Source organism: Erythranthe guttata, chromosome 7, assembly GCF_056151865.1.
Source record: "Erythranthe guttata isolate IM_541 chromosome 7, IM_541, whole genome shotgun sequence".
In the NCBI taxonomy this organism is placed as follows: domain Eukaryota; kingdom Viridiplantae; phylum Streptophyta; class Magnoliopsida; order Lamiales; family Phrymaceae; genus Erythranthe; species Erythranthe guttata.
In genome coordinates this window covers 2,695,001-2,718,141 of record NC_142539.1, presented here as the reverse complement: position 1 = coordinate 2,718,141, position 23,141 = coordinate 2,695,001, and the positions used below count along the sequence as shown (strand labels likewise).

At 37.3% G+C, this 23,141-nt stretch overlaps 1 protein-coding gene across 1 annotated transcript; it reads right to left on the bottom strand.

Moving 5' to 3' along the window:
• Nucleotides 1-9,088: 9,088 nt before the first annotated feature.
• LOC105949845 (serine/threonine-protein phosphatase PP1 isozyme 3-like) lies at nt 9,089-14,046 on the bottom strand. The gene is made up of 4 exons (XM_088820693.1): nt 13,477-14,046; nt 10,597-11,156; nt 9,924-10,145; nt 9,089-9,476 (listed from the first exon to the last, which is right to left on the bottom strand). The coding sequence occupies exons 1-4, from the start codon at nt 13,649-13,651 to the stop codon at nt 9,450-9,452; spliced, it is 984 nt and encodes a 327-aa protein (XP_088676819.1). The 5' UTR covers nt 13,652-14,046; the 3' UTR covers nt 9,089-9,449.
• Between the last annotated feature and the right edge of the window lie 9,095 nt (nt 14,047-23,141).

Genomic DNA, 23,141 nt, shown 5'->3' with positions numbered 1-23,141 from the left:
ACTTGTTACGAGACCCTAATACCTTACGCGGAAACAAGATCGAAACATCCAAAAACAAAGATTCAAATGAAGGAACCGCGACCCATTGCCTATAAGGAGGCAAGAACCTTGGTATGTGAAGACAAGTCGGGGTGAACAAACGGAATCCACCGATATGTTCGAAGAGTTCTTAAAGAACCAAAGAGAATATTCTCAATTAAATCATCAAAATCCGTCCTTTAAAATATGCCGAATTGGCAACCTATTTATAAGGTCTAAAAAGACTCATTTTTCATAAGGAAAATAACTCCTACCTAAACTATAATAAGGAAATAAATAAATAAGCAAATCCTAACCATAAAAAACTCTAAAATAATAAAAATATAATAAATCCTAAATTAAAACTTGCATAATTAAATTAGATAACTTGATCTTCAAGTCGGTTTCTCGATCACCCTTCTAATCTCGCGACATTGGGTTGTGCACGCGCATGCAATTAAAGCTCAATTTCGACACTGTTCCACTTCGAATATCGACTTCATGATCGATCTCCCTCTTTGGAAGCAAACTAACACATCTCTGCACCACATCGCAGAACATATCATCTATTAGCCATTGCAGCGTAAACGAATGTGGGTGTTTTGTAGCTCGAAGCCCCAACGCGTCAAACCTCGACACCACTATCTCATCATAATCAACAATGGGAGTTTGCACTTCGGTTAGTTCAGCGTTAACTTCATTGCATGGCTGGATCATATCATTCTCCACCTCTTCAAAAGGATTCGCCCTCGAATCCAAACCCTCTTTTTCTTCCATTGGTGGGGCGGGTTTGCTATTTTCTTCCCCCTTGGACTCGAGATATGAACTCTCATTAACCTCTTCCTCAACGATTGGATCAGCAATTTCCACATTCGCTTGACTGTTCTCATACTCAAAACCTTGACGAGTATCTTCCTTTTCAAGTGGCGATAACGAATCACCCTCTCTCGTCAATTCATCGTACTCTCCTTTGTCTCGTTGAATTTCCTCTGCTTTTAGCTTTTGTAATGGTTCTCTCATTTGCCTCGTTGAAGATCTCCTATGTGATTCCCAAATCGATGAACTCCTTTCTTCTAACTTAGTAACTTGCCTCTAACTCTGCATCTTCAATTCCATATAATAATGGGCAGGGACAAACCTCCTTCTCATGATTGCCTTCATGGACTCCCAATCTTTAATTGGTGGTTCGCCACTGCGGCGCCTAGTTAAGACAAATTGGTCCCACCAAGTAACTGCATAGTCAATGAACGCTTTGACGGCGAGCTTCACTTTCTTCATTTCGGAATAGTAATCAGAATCGAATATGAGCTTGATATGCCTAATTGGGCCAACCCAATGGGCCTACAATTTCTTTACCTACTGGGCTACGAGTCCAATATCGAAGACTAATATCACCGAGGCCCAAACACCTTCAAGTAAGGCTTGGGCCCAACAAAGCAAACCCAACCCAATAAACGACATATAAATAGAGGTTTTCCTCATTTTATTAAGGTACGTCCTATTAACTGAGCAATACGATAATATGTATTCTCTGGACTATTTCTACTATCAGCATGTCTGACTTGAGCGTCGGAGGGGTTTCCGCCGGATCAACCCCCGGCTTAGCTTATGTGTTCTATGATCGCAGGTACCTCAGGATCATCAAGTTGTCAAGCTACTGATCTGCTTTGCTCTCCCAGTTCGTTTTCTACACCACCCTAGGTGAGCTAGTAATTAGCATCATCATTTTGGCGCCGTCTGTGGGAACGATGCAAACCAGATCACGTAGCCAACAAGATCCTCCTGAGGCGTCTGCTCGGAGAGAAAAGGACACAGCAAATGACCTCCCACCTCGTGGAGGCTCTGGCTTGCCACCTCCTCCACATCCCATGGATCCGCCTCGCAAGGTTCAGGTGATCCCCCTTGGGGACCAACCACTCGCTGATCCACCGCTCCCTGCTCCTCGAATGGTTCAAATAACCGAGGATGCGCTTCAACGCATGATAGCAGAAACTTCAACTCGCGCTGCCATAGAGGCCGCGACCCAATATATCGCCACGAGGGGAGCAAATGCTCCCAACGCGATACCAGCACCTGCTCCACATGTGGAGCCACCTATGGCACCACCGCCGTCGACTCCCTGGGGGCTTACATATGCCCCCAAAATATTTCGTTCGCCAAGGGTTATCGACTCCCTGGGGGCTTACATATGCCCCCAAAATATTTCACTCGCCAAGGGTTATCGACTCCCTGGGGGCTTACATCTGCCCCCAAAATATTTCGCTCGCCAAGGGTTATCGACTCCCTGGGGGCTTACATCGCCCCCAAAATATTTCGTTCGCCAAGGGTTATCGACTCCCTGGGGGCTTACATCTGCTCCCAAAATATTTCGTTCGCCAAGGGTTATCGACTCCCTGGGGGTCACATCGCCCCCAAAACATTTCATTCGTCATAGCAGGAGCCAACGCTCCTCCTCGTGAGGCCCCACTGGGTCCTCAACATGATCAATTTCTACTTACTTCTCGAACGGTTCAGATAACCAAAGAAGACCTTCAGCGTATGATCACGGAAGATTCAACTCGTGCTGCCACTGAATCAGTGGCACCATATATCGCCAAGGTGGGGCATCTCACCCCAGTGGTTCATGATCGCATCATCCTAAATGGGGGGCTATCCCATCCTAAAGTTGGGCATCACATCTCAAGGGTGGTACATCCACTTACCTTTCAACCCCAAGGGGTTTCACATCCCATCAAGTGTTTCACGTCCCTACTTCAAAAACAGAAAAAATGGTATGACGCGCACGCGCGAACCAATGGCACAACCATGCGCATCCACCTCAGACCATAGGTCTCGAACGCCTCATCCTACAGTGAGCAGTTATCCCCATCCTAAGGTTGGGCATCACCCTTACATTTCAACCCTAAGTGGGTTCACATCCCATCTCAAGGAACGAGGATAATCTCTCTACTCAAAAAATAGAACATCCCCAAGGGGGTGCACATCCGATCTCAAAGAACGAGGATAATCTCCCTACTCAAAAAATAGAACATCCCCAAGGGGGTGCACATCCGATCTCAAGGAACGAGGATAATCTCCCTACTCAAAAAATAGAACATCCCCAAGGGGGTGCACATCCGATCTCAAGGAACGAGGATAATCTCCCTACTAAAAAAATAGAACATCCCCAAGGGGGTGCACATCCGATCTCAAGGAACGAGGATAATCTCCCTACTCAAAAAATATAACATCCCCAAGGGGGCGCACATCCGATCTCAAGGAACGAGGATAATCTTCCTACTCAAAAAATAGAACATCCCCAAGGGGGTGCACATTCCATCTCAAGGAACGAGGGTAATATCCTATTCAAAAAATAAAACATCCCCAAGGAGGTGAATATCAACCAAATAAAAAAAAAAAATAGAAGAAAAAAGAAGAGAATGAAAAAAGAGAAGAAGAAAGAAGAAGAAAAAAGACACAAGAAAAAGAAGAAGAAAAAAGAGAAGAAGAAAGAAGAAGAAAAAAGAAGGAGATAAAATAAAAAAAAATAAAAAAAAAATATATATATATATATATATATATATATTTTAGCCAAGCCGCGCGCCCCCCGAGCCGGCCAAGCCGCCGCGCGCGCGCCCCCCAAGGCAGCTGTGCGCGCGCGCACCGAGAGAAAAAAAAAAAAAAAAAAAAAAAAAAAAAAAAAGAAGGAGGCGCGCGTGGCAGACACGCGTGACGCGCGCGCGTGCACAGCACGCGCGCTTCAGCAAAAAAAAAAAAAAAAAAAAAAAAAAAAAAGAGAAGAGGCGCGCGTGCACCGCACGCGCGCGTGGCCGACACGCGCCTGACGCGCGCGCGTGCACAGAACGCGCGCATCAGCAGTAAAAAAAAAAAAAAAAAAAAAAAAAAAAAAAAAAAAAAATTGGAGCGCGCGCAAGCACGCGCGCGCGCTTTCCAAGGAGCCCTTGGACTGCGTGCTCCCATCAAATCGCGCTCAACTTTCACCGTCCTCCACCAAATTGCGCGTAGATTTTGACTCGCTTCTCCAAATCGCACGAGAATTTCAACGCGCTCCACCAAATTGCGCGAGCTCTTTAACGCACCTACCAAATTGCGTTCGCTATGAAATAAAAAAAAAAAAAAAAATTAATTTCTCCACACCATGCCAACGATTAACGCAAGACTACAACACCGATCTACTCTCGACAAGATCCGGTACCCTTTTCAACGTGGCTCCCACATCCTCTCGAGAGTGGGGGGCTTGCGAGACAACTCCCACGAGGAGCCAACTCGCGCAGTAATACAACCCGCAACGAGACAACTCCCACGAGGAGACAGCTCGCTCGGTCCTACAACCTCTTACAAGGAAACTCCCACGAGGAGCCAACTCCCTACGAAACCATAGCGAGTTAACTCCCACGAGGAGACTACTCGCTCTGTCCTATAACCCGTTGCGAGGCAACTCCCACGAGGAGCCAACTCCCTCGGGTCTCAACGCCATAGCGAGATAACTCCCACGAGGAGCAAACTCGCTCGGCCCTACACACTCGTTGCGAGACAACTCCCACGAGGAGCCAACTCGCTCGGAACTACAACCCGTAGCGAGACAACTCCCACGAGGAGATAACTCGCTCCGTCCTACAACCCGCAGCGAGACAACTCCCACGAGGAGCCAACTCCCTCGGGTCTACGAAACCATAGCGAGATAACTCCCACGAGGAGACCATTCGCTCCGTCCTATAGCCCGTTGTGGGACAACTCCCACGAGGAGCTAACCCCCTCTAGTCTCAAAACTACAGCGAGACAACTCCCACGAGGAGTCCACTCGCTCAATCCTACAGCCCGTTGCGAGGCAACTCCCACGAGGAGCCAACTCGCTCGGTCCTACGAACTCACAGCGAGATAACTCCTACGAGGAGACCACTCGCTCCATCCTACGACCCGCAGCGAGGAAACTCCCACGAGGAGCCAACTCGCTCGGTCCTACGAACCCACAGCGAGATAACTCCTACGAGGAGACCACTCGCTCCATCCTACGACCCGCAGCGAGGAAACTCCCACGAGGAGCCAACTCGCTCGGTCCTACGAACCCACAGCGAGATAACTCCTACGAGGAGACCACTCGCTCCATCCTATGATCCGCAGCGAGATTACTCCCACGAGGAGCCAACTCGCTCGGTCCTACGAACCCACAGCGAGATAACTCCTACGAGGAGACCACTCGCTCCATCCTATGATCCGCAGCGAGATTACTCCCACGAGGAGCCAACTCGCTCGGTACTACAACCTACAGCGAGATAACTCCCACGAGGAGACAACTCGCTCGGTATCCCAACCCGCAGCGGGACAACTCCCACGAGGAGCTAACTCGCTCGATATTACAAATCCGTTGCAAGGCAACTCCCACGTGCAACCACCTCGCTCGATAATAAGACTCGCTGCGAAACAACTCCCACGAGGAGACAACTCGCTCACAGCAACCTCAATCCACACGCGCCTAAATCGCGCATCATCCAATGCTCCTACAACTTCGCTCAAGACAACTCCCATGAGGAGACAACTCGCCCGAAATTCACCATATAATCGCAAGCTCAAGTTAGCACGATTACAATCCTAGAAGCACTTAGAGATATTATGAGAATCTATATAGCCTGGCCAGCTTGATTACTCAAATTTATCTACTTGTTTTCGATGGGTCATTCATTAAAACGTGGCCACGGTCCAAACATACTTAAGACCCACGAGGTCTAACAAGGGGCACGACCCCCATATAAAAAAAATCTTGAGAGCCTGATCCCCTCCTCAAGTACATCACGCAGAAAGCTATATGTAAACACATACAAGCAACGCGTCAAAACATTGAAAATGTCGAAAAATAACAACTCCCACGAGGAGAATACTAGCTCCGTGCTACTACATTATCGTGAGACAACTTCCACGAAGACGTAACTCGATCAACTCGATTACCCCAGAGACAACTCCCACGAGGAGATTACTTGATCCGTGCTACTACATTATCGCGAGACAACTCCCACGAGGAGATAACTCGATCAACACTATTACCCCGCGACAAGATAGCTCCCACGAGGAGATAAATCGCTACTACATCGTCGCGGGACAAAACCGACGACTCGATTAATTTATACTGCGGCAACTTTGTCCCGCTATGCGCCAACGCGCATTCACACCCCTCCGACACACGCTCCAACGCGTTTTCGCATACCATTAGGCCATACGCCAATGATCGACTTCTCCAATTTTTACTCTCGACACGATTTGAGACCCACCACAACATGGCCCCCACATCGACTCGAGAGTGGGGGGCTTAATGATATGCCTAATTGGGCCAACCCAATGGGCCTACAATTTCTTTACCTACTGGGCTACGAGTCCAATATCGAAGACTAATATCACCGAGGCCCAAACACCTTCAAGTAAGGCTTGGGCCCAACAAAGCAAACCCAACCCAATAAACGACATATAAATAGAGGTTTTCCTCATTTTATTAAGGTACGTCCTATTAACTGAGCAATACGATAATATGTATTCTCTGGACTATTTCTACTATCAGCATGTCTGACTTGAGCGTCGGAGGGGTTTCCGCCGGATCAACCCCCGGCTTAGCTTATGTGTTCTATGATCGCAGGTACCTCAGGATCATCAAGTTGTCAAGCTACTGATCTGCTTTGCTCTCCCAGTTCGTTTTCTACACCACCCTAGGTGAGCTAGTAATTAGCATCATCAGAGCTCAACCTTTCTTTCCCATTGAATACACGCCTCGGGATCACTCTTACCTTGAAAAGATGGTATAGTCAATTTCATTGAGCTAAGGTTTCGATCTACGCCATCTCTTTCTCGACCAAAATATCCTCGGCTCGAAGTTTCAAATCTGAACCCTCGTCCCATACTCTCCCTCCTTGATTTCGTAGCGTTCACACCAAAATTTCCATCACGATCTACCTCTTTATCAGGATAAGGTATAACTGGTTGGTGAACATCACGTCGTACGTATGGCCCTCGAACATGTTGATCTTTGCGTAGTTCTTTTAGTTGGGTAACAATTCCTTCCATCCGATCTTGGAGTTCCTGGAAGCGTTTATCCATTGGCGACATCCTACGCTGCTCAATTCTTTCTCCGTAATAACTGGCCTTCTCGGACATGATCAAGCATTTTTTTTTTACGCTAACAAACTCTAAATTAGACTCTAAGAAATTGAAAAACAAAGAACAAAAATTCGTTCTTCTTTTTTTTTTTTTTTTGTATATTTTTTTTCCTTTTTTTTTTTTGGACTCTAGACAAAACCTAACTTAGACTCAAAGAAACTCAAAACAAATAACCAAAAATTCGATTTATTTTTATTTTTGACTCTAAACAACTGAACGAATAATAACAGAAAAGAGGACTAGAAGACTCGACAAAAGACAAAACAAAACTACGATGACACGAACAAGACTGACTCAAAAATAAAGATAAAGATAGGTGAAACCTGTTTTGGATGTTGGCTCTGGTTACCAACTGATACGAACCCCGTAGAACTTGTTACGAGACCCTAATACCTTACGCGGAAACAAGATCGAAACATCCAAAAACAAAGATTCAAATGGTGGAACCGCGACCCATAAGGAGGCAAGAACCTTGGTATGTGAAGACACCACAATCGATTGTGAAAGATCGATTGATAAGTCGGGGTGAACAAACGGACCCGAGCAAACGGAATCCACCGATATGTTCGAAGAGTTCTTAAAGAACCAAAGAGAATATTCTCAATTAAATCATCAAAATCCGTCCTTTAAAATATGCCGAATTGGCAACCTATTTATAAGGTCTAAAAAGACTCCTTTTTCACAAAGAAAATGACTCCTACCTAAACTATAATAAGGAAATAAATAAATAAATAAGCAAATTCTAACCATAAAAGACTCTAAAATAATAAAAACATAATAAATCCTAAATTAAAACGTGCATAATTAAATTAGATAACTTGATCTTCAAGTTGGTTTCTCGATCACCCTTCTAATCTCGCGACATTGGGTTGTGCACGTGCATGCAATTAAAGCTCAATTTCGACACTGTTTCACTTCGAATATCTCTTCGCTCAAAACATGAAAGTTGTAGATCTTTCAGTAAGCTTTCCGAATCATTTTGAATCAACTCAAATGGACTTCAGATGCGAGAGTTACATCTCGAATGGTAAACTCTGCCAGAATAGGCGAGAATCTCGGATGCATGGAATTCGACTTGTCCAACGAATTCTTCTCTTTCTTTTCTTCCAATTCCAAACCACGGACTCTTCAAAGGCCTGATTCAAGCCTTTATTCTTCAATCCCAACACGAACGGCTCCATTAATCTCACTCGCTTTCTCTTCTTCCAATTCTTTGTCTTGGAGCTTGTGCGGATCGTATCATTTCTTCTTCCAGCTTGCTATCTACCCCATCAATCATCAATTGCGTACTCGATCGACCTGGCGAGCTTGTTACCAACATATCCCATAGGCATCGTTTACCAGCATACTCGAACGGCAAATATGGAATTTATGATGCACCACAATCTGATATTTACAAGTCAAGAGACACATCTTATGATCATCTTGTTTTAAACTGTGGAGCTTGAATGTGTTAAAACGGATAGAAACTGGAGAATAGTCCACATACTCTAGAAGATTTCGCTAAATTTAACACCACAAGGGTGGATGTGTAAGAAGATTCATAGTTGGGGGGGTTGGTTATAATTACCCAAACATGAGGGATTTTTTCCTAATTTGATCTTACCTCGTAAGGGTGGCCGAAACTTACCCTAACATAAAAGAAGCAAACATGTATGTAGGCGAAAGCTAAAGATCTACCCAATGTACTTTTCATCGGGTGTAACACAAATTTGAGCTCTGGTTTATACAGACTCGTCATTCGATGCAATCTCACTTCAAGTCTCATAATAGATAATCACACATCAGTTCCGTGTTCTGGTTTACAGAGACTCGTGTTTCAACCCCCTTCGAACGCAAAGCTTTTCTCCGATACAATTTATTAGTGAATTTACAGAATACCATAATTTTCAATATTGCAATTAGACCAAACCACTTGGGAAAGAAGAAGAAAAAAAAGAAAAGAAGATATGATTAAACTCACATGAAGAAAGAACTTTACAACACCACGTCACAAACAGTACGAAAAATACAACGATTCCTTGATCCGTTTTTACCTTCAATAATCGAGATGGCGGAATCTTCGGTGGACAAAGTATTGGGTTATCCAATCAGATTGGCTAGAATTACACAGTAGGCATAAATTATTACAGCTTCCCCAGCTTGTTTTTCTCCTAAAAATGAAAACTAATATATATATATATATTTCGATTTACTAACTACACCAAACAGCAAGATAATCCCTCTGAACTTAAAAGCCCTGGCTTTAATCCCGAGCTCAAATATCTCGGATCTTGCTCCGATACATGATTTCATCCTATTCTTCCACCAAGAAATGACTGAAAAAATAAACGCAAAAAATAAGTTTAATCAAAGCGGCATAATTAAGTGTCACTTCAGAGTTTCAAAGCAAAAATAATTTTGGTTTTCAGATTTTTCCCCAACACTAATCATAGACTAATGAAGTGAGAAATAGGAGCTGAAAAGCCACAAATAAGAATTGTTTTCCTAAAATCAAGGCTATAAATGTGTGCATTTACGTTAAACGACACTTAAAAAAAACGGAGGGAGTAAAATAAATCCCAGCATACTAAGATTTCTCACGTATTAAAGAAAATAATAATAACAAAAAAAACAGAGATTGATATATATATATATATATATATATATATATATATATATATATATATATATATATATATATATACAGCAAGAAGAATAATAGCACGCCGTACCGAGTAAATAAAATGATGATTATAAGTTTTGCTTGCATTGAAGTGTTGTACCTTCGTTTTTGTCAGGGGACTTCCCGACTTAGTTGTGGTTGTACTCCCAAATCCAAACTTGGGTTTCTTTTCCGCGGGCTTCAATATTTGGAAAGAGCACATCAAAGTCTCGTCCACACTCATCATAGCCCCAGCATTATCAAACTCTCCACAGTAATTTGGGGCCGAGAATATCGTCACAAGTTGTCTATCGGCAAAAAATTCATATCCATCCTCAACAACCTACACATCAAATTCTCATCGTAAAAATTGGAAAAAAAATAATAATAAATAATAATTAATTAAATATATCCCGTTAAATTAGCAAAATAAGACAATAGTTCAAACTAGATTGCATAAAAACATAGGTGACTAAAATACCCTTTCTCATTAATTGTTTCTTCACTGATTCTCTCTCAACTAATTGCAATAACTAATTAAGGGTAATAAGGGAATTGAGAAAAAGTGCAATTAATGCATCAATTATTTGGTATTACCATCATAATATAGATATAAATATTCGTTAGTCTTGTACATTTTTACAATACCCCCACCGGCCTGCCTAATATTGAGTCGGATTAATTTTTATACAAAAACGCCCAAATACGCCCATGTTCACCTCTAATTGGAATTATAAATCGACATTCCAGAAAGAAGAAAAAATAAGGGAGGTAAGAATCGTAAGATTTCAAACCTGGTGGGCCCGGCAAATGAGATCAAGATCATGCTTCTGAAGAAACTCAGTCACCTTATCCGAACCAAAAGTCCAAGATACCCCTCTATCATTCATCCCCCATCCTTTAACATCTTTACTTGGATCCGACCACAATAAATCACAAAGCAAACCAGTTTCCGGAACATCGGTCGGACGCTGAAGATTCCTTATTTGATCCAAATCTTGAAGATCGGGCGATAGCCCTCCATGCATGCACAGTATCTTCTCGTCAATTAGGGCAGCGACAGGCAGGCAGTTGAAAGAATCGGTGAACACTTTCCATATTCTGACATTGAATCTTCTTTTGCACTCGTCGTAAAATCCGTATATACGGTTGACCGATGCGCATTCGTGGTTGCCCCTTAGTAGGAAAAAGTTTTCGGGGTATTTGATTTTGTAAGCAAGTAGGAGGCAGATTGTTTCTAGGCTTTGCTTTCCTCGATCCACATAGTCGCCCAGGAATAAGTAGTTAGATTTTGGGGGTAGTCCGCCGTACTCGAAAAGTCTTAGGAGATCGGAATATTGACCGTGGATATCACCTATACCAAAGAAAAGTTGTAATTAAGTTAGGATATTCTAATTAAGTTGTAATCAAGATGTATCAAATATCTGGGATTCAAGTTTAAAGCCCGTGACTAAAAAACGGGCCGACTTAATCGAGCACATGAATGATATTTAGTCTGACATCAAATCATGTTATTGTTACCCAATAGGAGGATTATATTATCATAAATCAGAAACATAAAATAATCATATGTTCCATTATCATCGTCAATGTAATCAATCAATCTTATTAATCCTATCAATATTCCCAATCGAGGCCTTAACGGAAATGAACAGCTAGGATGGGATAACTACATGGTTTTTCTTAGGTCTGAAGAAAAGACTCAAAGATAAATCCTCACTAACAAAACAAAACGTAAAAAATTAGGTCCAGTTTGCATCTTTTGGTTGGGTTCCGACAGGTGGTTAGACCACTTGGCTTCTTTCTTTTCAAATATGAAACTATTGATTCCACTCAATTCGTCAGGAAAAAAATCTGACTGAATGAAATATACAATTTAATGAAATGAAAAATAGATAGTAATCTTTGATAATAATCATATGTATTATTTATGGTGTCGAATCATGCAATACACCTTTGATTCCACTGAGAAGAATGTAAATCAGATAGGTTTTAGACTATAGATTAAGTGGAATGTCTGCACACTTTCTTTATCAATTCACTAATCACTAATTTCCGACATTCACATGAATCTATAGATGAAGCTATTACACTAATTTCGTGTTAGTTATTATATTTGTATTATGAATTTAGGGCAAATAACGGCCACCCCTGAGTTATAGTCAAATTATGAAAGCCTCCCTCCTGTTTGGGTAATTACAGCCACCCCCTCAACTATGTATTATCTTACGAAAAACCCCATCCAGAGGTAAATTTAGGGATGTTAAATCGGTAAAACCGAACCGAAATTTCGATACGCCAACATTTCATACCGTTTACCGAACTGAATATACGATTTGGTTCGATAAATAACCGAATTACATAAATTTTATGTAAAAATATTTAAAAGGAGGGGGTGGCTGTAATTACCCAAACAAGAGGGGTTTTTTCGTAATTTGGCCATACCTCAGGGGTGGCCGTAATTTGTCCTATGAATTTAATATAAACAATCAAAATTTGCTAAGAGTAGTTAATCTTTTAGCAGCGTGTAACGATTTATAGGAAGTATATTCTAAGACGGTGGAAAATTCTATGGAAACTAAAAAAATCATAATATAGCACTATTATATTAATACTCCAAATTAATACTCTATTTTCCTGAAGTGAATTTTCCGTACGACTTTCTCAAGTAACGATTCAACACTACTACTCTCAATCGCCGATGTTAAGGGCGAAAATGTAAAAGAACACAAAACATACACCTCGTCATCTCTCTCATCGAAGCCTTGTTGAGACAAATTTAGACCCAAATATGATTGTCTATTTCCTGAAATTTACAGAACGAACACTATTTTGTACTACTCTCTTTCAACTAAGGCATTCTGTAAATCAGCATGCTGCTAATACTTCGTGGAAGAGTAACGCAGCTGAAGGAAGGTAAAATTTACGCAAAATAATGATACGAATTCATCCATTTTAAGTTACAAATTAGGACATGAAGAAAGCAACTAATGTACTGGACATAAGGCGTGACGGTTGTGAAATATTGTTAATGGTACATTAACCAATTAGATTTGATGTGCAACAAATTGTCTTACAAATTAGAATAAAATTATGAGAAAAAAAAAATTAACAAGTATTTCAGGTTTTTGGGTTTCGGGTTTCGGGTCAAACATGTGGGGAATTTGGCGATAAAATTCGGCAAGAAAGAACACAAACTAAAACTCTGTGAATGATTACGTCGTCCCATGTGACATAAAAAACCAATTACTTCAAACTTTCCAACCCAAACTATCCATAAGACGTATGTATTATCACATCTACTTCATCCGATTACATAAAAGTAAGAACAATCTCATCATATATAAACAAACAATTTCACACACACACACACACACACACACACACACACACACACACACACACACACACAGATTTAGCTTATCTCCAGTTAAACATACATCCTAAAAACAGAGCAGTCAATTTCAAGTCAACCCAACGATGAAAATGGAGAAACGGAACCAAATTATTAAACAAACAAACACCGCAAAAAAATCAACATAACAAAACACAAAACCCCCAAAATAAAAATCTGATCACAAAATTCAACAATATAATCGAGACAAGCCAAAACCTAACTAATAAAATTGAGCAAAAACAAAATCAGAAAAAAAAAAAAAAAAAAAAAAAATTACCGCAGATCTTAATCGGCGCGTCGAGCTCGAGAAGATTAGGCTGCCGCAAAAAAATCTCTCTGGACTGCATACAAAGCTGCCTGATTTCCGATTCCGACAGCTGTACCTGCTTACCAGGTCTCCCTCTAACCTCAAGCAAACGGCTGATTACATCATCCAGAGCGGCGGAATCCATCGCTTAATCCTTCCTTCTTCTTCTTCTTCACTGAACTTTTCTCATTCAACAAAAAAAAAATTAAAAAAAAGGTTGCAGTTATTTCATGGGGGAACTCAACAAAGGCGGAGAGAATAAAGGGAAGGCGTTGTGCGTCTTTGTTTGAGTATATATTTTGAATGGAAGACTTCTTCGAGGGTAGGATTATTTTATTTTATTTTATTTTTAATTTATTTTAATATTTTCTGGGTGGGCTTTGCTCTTTAGTCTTCTTTATACTCTTTTAGTTTTGAAATGGCCTGTTGGAACATATTCGTGTTTATCCTGTGGGTGAGGGAGGGTTGTTCATTCTAGAGAGAGAAAGAAGAGAGAGAGAGAGAGAGAATGAGAATGATTTTTATGAAGAGTGGAAAGTCAAAATATATTTTAGACAAAATTATGGTGGGTAGTAACATAGACCAGAATCGAACGGATCGGATTGGGATTACTATATTGGGGAAAAGGGAAAAAGAAAATCGGAAAGTCAAAAGCTAATTCGATTTCAATTTCACAGGGGAAAAATAAAGCAATTGAAAATCAGAATTTTGGAAATGTGGAATGGAAAATAAATTTGTTTTAATATCGGGAAACTTATGATTCGTAATCGATGGAATTCGAAATTTTCATTTTTGAAGTCATCTATAATATAAAATATAAAATGATATTGATATTATAAATGTAAATTTCAAAACTAAATCGATTTTAAGAGATGTATTAGAAAATGAAAATCGATTCGAAAATGTACTCTAGCATTAAAAAAAAAATTCGTTAATTTTGAATAGAGGTAGCTATAACAAACACCATTTTTTTCTCAATGTAATACCAAAAAACAAGATAAAAACAAATGACAAGAAAACTATGTAGCACGGGAACTTCAACTTGTTAACGTTTTCGCGTTTCGGAAACATTCGGAAACTCAAAGACACGTGTCGGACACCTTATGAGCTATTTCGCAATTTCTAAATAGTTAGAAATATGTTTGAATAGCAATTTTTTAAAGATTTTTGTTGCCTCCCAAATTATATAATGATTAGTTGCAAAATTGATAGTTGATAGCAAAATTTATTTTGAATATGTTTGTATAAAATATTTAAAAAGAATATATATTTAAATAAAAACTTATATATGTTTATATAGAATATTTATAAATATACCCCTATACTTTTAATATTTACAGATTTCCCCCAAGTTCCTGTTTCACCTAATGATTATACTCATGGGTCTGAACAAAACCGGGTTCCAATTTGAAATGGCCCATGTGTGCAACTTAAAGCCCAAATTGGAAAACAATTTGGGCCTTCCAATTAGTGGACTATTAACGCCTTCATAATTTTAATTATAAATTAGTGGTTTATGTTATTAAATATTAATAACTAAAAATTATCCAAATTTCATGTAAGTGGTTCCCGGTTTATACTGCATTACATCCGATGAAACTCACCGAGTAGATATTTACCGTTCATAGGCGGTCGTTAGTTCGAGTGTGTCACACATAGTTAGTTTAGTATGATTTACGTCTCTCGTATGGTTTGCAAACTACTATACAATAGTGTAGGTTTACCTAATACACCTATATGGTTGGCTGCGAATTCCATAATTACCAGAAAAAATTAAAAAAAATTAAAAGCACATCACCTTGTTTATAAGAAAATGGACCACTTTTATATTATTACCAGTGATGGGAAGATGATGGTTATGTTTAACCTAATTCAATAATTGTTTTAGGAAAGCTTTAATACCTAATTAAATTACTTTATGTGGCTAAATGTTACATGTCACAGGATTACCTTACCACTAATATTAATTTATTTATTTTTATTTATTTATATTTATTTTTATATATATATTAAATTAAAAAGTTATTGGAGATATTAATATAAAATAGTTTTTCTCACTAATAACTTAAACTTTTAGTTGAGGTAATTCACTAATAAAATGAGTTCTTCAGATTTAATTTAATTAAATACAATTACTAAGTTATAAATAGTCAAAATTACGAATTATTTGAAGGTAATTCTTAAAAATATAAAAAATATAAAAAAAAAGTATAAATGAACCTTTGGAATTATTACTTAATTGAATTGAGTTTTATATTATAAGGTATTTCCTTTTCTTTTCTTTTTTCTTTTTTTTGAGGAATTTTCCTGACACTTCTTACTCTCCAATTTTGGTCCTAAAATCACTATAAAAAAAAAGGCACACCTTCAAATAAATTTACAAACAAGATAACAAACAAACTAGAAAATAATATTAAAAAAAAATCCGAAGATGACGTCAGCCAAATTCCCCAGCCTAATTTTACTCTTGGCCGTAGTAGTCTTGATCGCCACCCCCTGTCTTGCTACAAGAAATATGAACCGGGCGGGTTCATCGGTCGAATCGCTGTACATTAAACCTCCGCCGATGGGCGTCGACGGCGGCAACCGGGCGGCGATGGAGCCAAAGCACGTCGTCGCCGGCGAGCCCATAATAGATAAGGCGCTTTCGCCGGCCAACTGATCCACACAATATATTAAGTACTGATCGAATATTCATCAGTACTTAATAATTCTATGTCCTCTTAATTAATTATGAATTAATAAAATTATATTTCATATTCGTATGTTTTATATCATCCTTTATTTACTGAATTATTTATTTTCCGCATTTTTATTTATTTTATATAATTGCTTTTCTTTCTTTAATTTCATGAGTACTGGTAATAGCAATTAGAAGACATGAACTAGAAAATTTCAATTTTGCAGTATCAAACCATGAACAAACCATTTACATTTATTTTTTTAATATACAATATAAAATTAAATTGTAGTTATATAAGAAATTTTTCTTAACTTGTTAATGAAAACAATTTATGTTAATATCATATTCATTAAAATATTCAATGTATACAGACTCAATTACTATATTTAATATCAATTTGCAGGTTTCCACAAATGCAAATGGCTACATAGAAAGAATAAAAATAAAAATAAATAAATTGAATATAAGGACCCAAAGTCCCGCTTATTTAATTCACGGTCCATTTTTTTCATATCATATATTTTATTTACGAGCTAATTGAATACCTCCCCTGTGTAATTTCTAATTGGTAAATATCCCTTGTCAAAAAAAGGAAAACTTATCAACGCCCCCTTGTGTAATCAAATCCAAAACTCACAACACCCTCTGTGTGTTTTGATGCATTGACTAAAAGTGAAAATGATAAAAATGCCCTACGAGATTTTTTAGCAATTAGTAAAATATATATGATTTATATATACTGTACATATTTATTTTTTTAAAAAAATTCTCAACTCTGTAATTAATTTAATTAAATTTTATTACACTATTATTTTTATTTTTTTTATGCGTAGTTATTTTTAATTTAATAAATTAAAAATATAGGGGTATCTATGACAGGGGTACCTATATATTATAGTTATTTATAATTTAATCACTCATTTTTTTCTATTTATACAGGGGTATCTATGGCATTTCACCCTAGACATAACATAAAAATTTGCACAGCCCGCGAGTGAGAGACACGATTTGCCTTAAGGGGTTACACAGCCGGGCGTTGGTGAATTTTTTTTTTTGACATGGGGTATTTGCCAATTAGAGATTACACAGAAGAGGTGTTTGCAATTAGCTCTTTTATTTACTATATTTGAATTTAATAACGTAATTATTTAAATTTATTATATATTTTTTACTTATTATTTTATAATTGACTAATTTTATTTTATTTCGATTGATGGTTAAGTCTAACCAAATTCATTTAATAGTTTACTAGATTCTAGAAAATCCACCACATGATTCCCAGTACGGATACTGTCAATTAATTTAACTATATATACATATAGCCTCAATTAATTAATTACTGCAAGAAAAAAATTGCACAACTGTGAAATACTCCCTCCTTCCCATTTTATTTGTCGTTTTGAGCTCATGCACACATATTAAGAAAATCAATAAATGTGCATGGATTCTACAAAAATCATAATAAAATGACTAAAAAACCACTCTTATTTATTGCTCCATCATTAATTCTTTTAATAGTAGTAAGGGTAAATTTGAGAAAACACAATAAATGTGCCATTGAAATTGTAAAGTGACAATTATTTTGAAATAAAAAAATATCTCTAGAAAGACAAATAAAATGGGAAGGAGGGAGTATCAAATATGGCTGCATATATACAAATGAACAAGGTCCTAAATAAATTTAATAATATATTAATTAAATTTTTAATACCACGTGTCACTGTTTCATTGGTCGAATACCACTATAAAAAGGGCACACCGGAGCAAGAATTTTGAACAGTAACAAAGAAATCAAATTCAAAATGACGTCAGCAACAAAGGTACAGTGTCCGGTTCTGCTCCTCGGGGTCGTCGTCCTCCTCCTGCTCACCACCACCACCGCCGCCGCCGCCGCCGCCGCCACGTCAGCTTCTCTTCACAGGAAAATGGCTACAGTACTACCACTCCGTCGGGGCTTGGGGGTGAAGACCCCCCAGCCCATGTCACCATCAACCACACCGGACGGCATTAGCTGGCGGAGACCACCACGAAGCTCCGGTGACGTGCTACCACTAACTCCAAGGCCTGCAGCTTAGAAACCCTAATTTACTAAATAAAAACTCAGCTTGTTATGAAATCTAGCCGTTAAATTTTATATTTGAATAAATAAATCTATCTCTACATCTTCTGCATAATTACTAGCTAGTAGCTACGTACTTGCATGTATTCAATTTTATGAAGTAGTACTATATTATGAGAATATTGCTGCTTAATTATATTGTCTCCATCTTCATATATATACATATAAATCAGCCTACAGGCCTCGTGAACTAATTCATGATAAAATATATAAAAATAGGCGCATCTAAGACAAATGAATTTTCCAGTACGTCGTCTTATTGAAAAATAAACTTGTATCAATTGTAGTATTTCATTTTGTCATTTAATTAATTTAATTATTGACTATTATAGAAAATAATTGTATACATATAGTTTTATTGTACAAGACTGTCTATAAGCCGTTGCATATAATTGGCCACATCTTTTCCGGACTACTTTGCCATTTTAGCCTACTATTACAAATTAAACCTACTGTTTTATACAAATGATAGAATGAGATTCGGAAATGATAAAAATCCATTGTGAAAGAATCAAAAGTTTAATTGAATAATAAACCCTTTCAATATATCCTATACCCTAGAATAATTCTAATATAAGGTATATGAAAATAAACAAATATACAGATCGCGTGTCTTGTCTCATATTTCATTCTAATATCCAATATGAAATGAATATCGTCTCAATTAGATCTCGAAATGAATCAACAGAACCTTCTTAATTTTTTTCCTTCTTCCCTTGAATCGTATCTACTCTGGTCAAGCCCACTACCGGAACGCTTAGTCCATACGAACCTGCACCAAGAAAGAAGGAAATTTTGATTTTTCGGGAAAGAAAGTATTAGGTAGAGAAGCCCTGGGGAAAGGAAACTCGCAAGCTTCAGTTTTCTAGTTCAGAATCCGATGTGAGGAAGGACATTCTAAGACACATCACCATTTAGCTATTGCATTTATTTTTCTTATTGCCGGTCATATGTATAGAACTAATTTCGGGATTGGACACAGTATCAAGGATCTTTTAGATGCACATATTCCTCCGCGAGGGCGATTGGTAAGGCGGTCATACATCCTTCACCTAAACTAGAACTTGATTTAACGGCTCTTTCCAAAATGGCTATTGAGAACAAATTAGATCAGATGGTTCTATTTCTCAATCTTTCTAACTTGCTCCTACGGACCAAGGTCGAAAAGATTGAAAGTTACATTGCTCATTTTCTCACAAATTTGGCTTAATAAAAACGAGCGTTAATACATATATTTATACTAGGATCTCCATTACCAATGGATAAGATGATATTAATCCAATCGCAATAATGTATTTTTAGTTTACTAGAACTATCCACTAAAGTACCAAGATAGTTTATTCTAAAATAATTCTCTAAAAGAAACCTAGATTAATTTTCTAAAATATGGGCTTATATTGGATTATAATTATAGTATATATAGACATTTTTTTTCATATTTTCGAATAAGAAAAAAAATCAATGTCTAACCAATCGTGGATAATATATATATATATATATATATATATATATATATATATATATATATATATATATATATATATATATATTTCTTTAATATGGAATATATATTAAACATTTATGATGCATGAAAAATCACGTACTATACGTGGTAATTCGAATATCATTCACGAGAGTTGTCCGTACAAATTCACACCAAACATGCATGCAAAGTAACACGCAAATAGTGCAGATAAGAGTAGAAGCAACATGGAAAAATTACCCTTTTTATATACTATATAAAAACCCCAAAACTTATATATATATATATATATAAACTTCACCCATCACAAAATTCACAAACCAAGTTAAAAGATTTACAAAAGAAGTAATTAATTAATATAATATTATACAAATGTCCACCATATATTTCCTTATGTTTCTTCTTAGCCTAGTGGCTATCTCCACCGCCACAACCGCCGGCCAAACTGGCGAGCACTGGCGGCAAATGCCACTCGTCAACCGCGTCCACTCGAGGAGTAGTACTTGGGCGAAAGCCAGAAACCACCACCAATTATCTGAAGCAGTCGAAAAAAGATCCCTTTGGAAAGCGCCCGAAGAATATTCCGGAATGCATCAAGCTGAAAAGCTCATGCCCACCGGATTAATGTCAAGAAAAATTACCATGGAAAAAAATATGAAGGAATTCAAAGCACGTGAAAATCGAGTCGCGGGTTATTCGTCAGGTGCAGGAAAGGATCATGTTGCAAAATTAAACAAGCATGATCAAATGATGTTTGTACAAGGTGGTTATAAGAGAGCAAATATGCATACGTTGGAGGAAGCATCGACGAAGAATAAGCGCCCGGCTGGTTATCGAGCAAAAATGACCCATATTAATAAGAAAATATAAGTCGATTTACGTGCATCGGTGGTTGGTGATTAAGTTAAATAAAAGATCATTTGATGCAATTATAATGTGAAACGAAAAATGCAGTACTGTAAAACAAATTATCTTGTGGCAATAAAATAATCTTCTGGCTTTTTTTAATTTTTTCTTTTTCTTTTTCACATTATATAAATTGATAGAGAAGCAAATAATGATGCATTTTTCCTTCATACTATATACTATGTGTTGAAGAAGAATTAACATTATATATATATGTTGTAATTTAATTTTTTTTTTGGTTTAATTTATAAGTAAAAATTCTGATAGAAATTTTGACGAACCGTTAGTAATATGAAGTTACACTTAATTATGCACTATAAACAGAAGTCCAAATCAAATTACGGAATAATTACACCTATGGTCCTTATATTATACACCAAACTGATTTTAGTCCCTATATTTTACTCCATGTTTTTTTTGTCCTCAACGAGGAATTTGTTTTCACTTTTGGTCTGCCGTTTGATTTACCTCTTAGTTTGGATGGAAAAACGTCGTGTGTTTTGCTTGTGAGGATGATGAAATAACCTCAAAATCGACAAGGGGTAAATGTAATTTTTTTTAACCTCAAAAGTACCCGTAATATACCCGTATTTTGTTTATTTAATAACAGGACAATTTACCATTCACTCATTATGTTAAAATTTATAATGGACTGTTAGTTTTAAGTGGATATTTGTAATTACCAATACTATGGGGGTCTGTAAGTTATTTAGTCTTACCTCAGAGGGTATTCGTAATTTACCCCAGAGGGTAAATTTAGGGATGTTAAATAGGTAAAACTGAACCGAAATTTAATTCAGTACACCAACATTTCATACCGTTTACCGAACTGTATATGCAATTTAGTTAGGTAAATAACCGAATTACATAAATTTTATGTAAAAATATTTAAAAGGAGGGGTGACTGTAATTACCCAAACAAGAAGGGTTTTTTTTAATTTATTCATAACTCAGGGGTGGTCATAAGTTGTCCTTTCTATAATTAATATAGTCATTTCTAGTTAATTAATTGCCTTTATAATCTGATGGTAAAAACAGTTTAATGCTCTATGCATGACTTTGATTATTTTTCGAATTGATTGACTTTTGACATTGGAAAAACATAACAATAGTTAACACATCGTTCAGATTTAAAGTGACAGATAAATTGGAAAACTCAAAGTGCCCCATTATAAAGCGTATTTACGATCCACTATATCTATAATGTATTTACGATTCACTATATCTGACCAAATTGTATCGAACGTACGGAAAATTAAGTACGTACTAATCAAAATCGAGTTTTGATTTTATTTTTAAAATAGGTAAATAAATTCAAAAAAATATATTTATTTTATATATAATGTTTTACATTTATGACTTGCTTGTGAAAATATAAAAATTACTTTTTTTTTTCATACTTTATTAATTGTCGAACCGATCCAAACTTAATGTTATGGTTCGATATTCGGTATGTGAAAATCCCGATTTCCACTTCGCATTCATATGCGAAAAAAGTAATTCGGTTTCTTCGTCACCATATAAATATGTGTCTTATTATCTTGAAAATATCTCATCATTTCACAAAAATAGAAAGAAAAAAAAATGAGTACAATTTATATGTTTTTATTTGTAATTGGGTTGATTATTCTTCCGATCACTACTTCTTTCGGCGATCATCAAAATTCTTTCGACGAAACAAAAACTTTAAGCACCGAAAAGAAATATCCATCTTCGGTACCATTGGAAAATAAAGCCATAATTAAGAGGCGTGGGCCATCACCGCCGCCTCTTAAGCCAAACCCTAATCAAAAGCGGGCCCACAAATCTCCGATTCCGCCAGCTCGTAAGGACCACCCACCGGGTACTCACTCTCCGGCCGGTTCCTCCACCGCTGGCGGCAGTGGTGTCGGAGTTGGCCGCCGCTACACTAGCGGCGGTCTTGGTGCAGGAGTTCATTAATTAGCAGCCAAATTGTTGAATATGTCATAAATAGTGGGACGCATTATATTTATGTTAGAATGTGTTATATAATAATTTTGTATGATTAATAAATTAATGAGGCGTAAAATAAATAATGCTTATTTGGTGTAAGAAACTTGATGAATGCACCAAATATCCAAAGTAGATTAACATAATTCGTCCAGCGGGTTTAAAGAAAAATTATAATTCATTAATCGGTATGAACTTATAATTAATTCATTAGAGTGAATATATTTACTGTATTTTATTGATAAAATAATTATACTTAATATCAAATTTTAACTAGTGTATTTAATAGTAGATTGAATTAAAAAAAAATATATATATCTTACTAATTGCCTAATTTAACCAGTAGAAATTTAATTCAATCCCATGATCTAACTGAGCTATAATTAGGGGTGGAAATTGGAACGGAATTTCCGAATTCCGATCCGAAAATATCCGAATTTGGAACCCCTTTCTTCATTCCAATTTTCGAATTT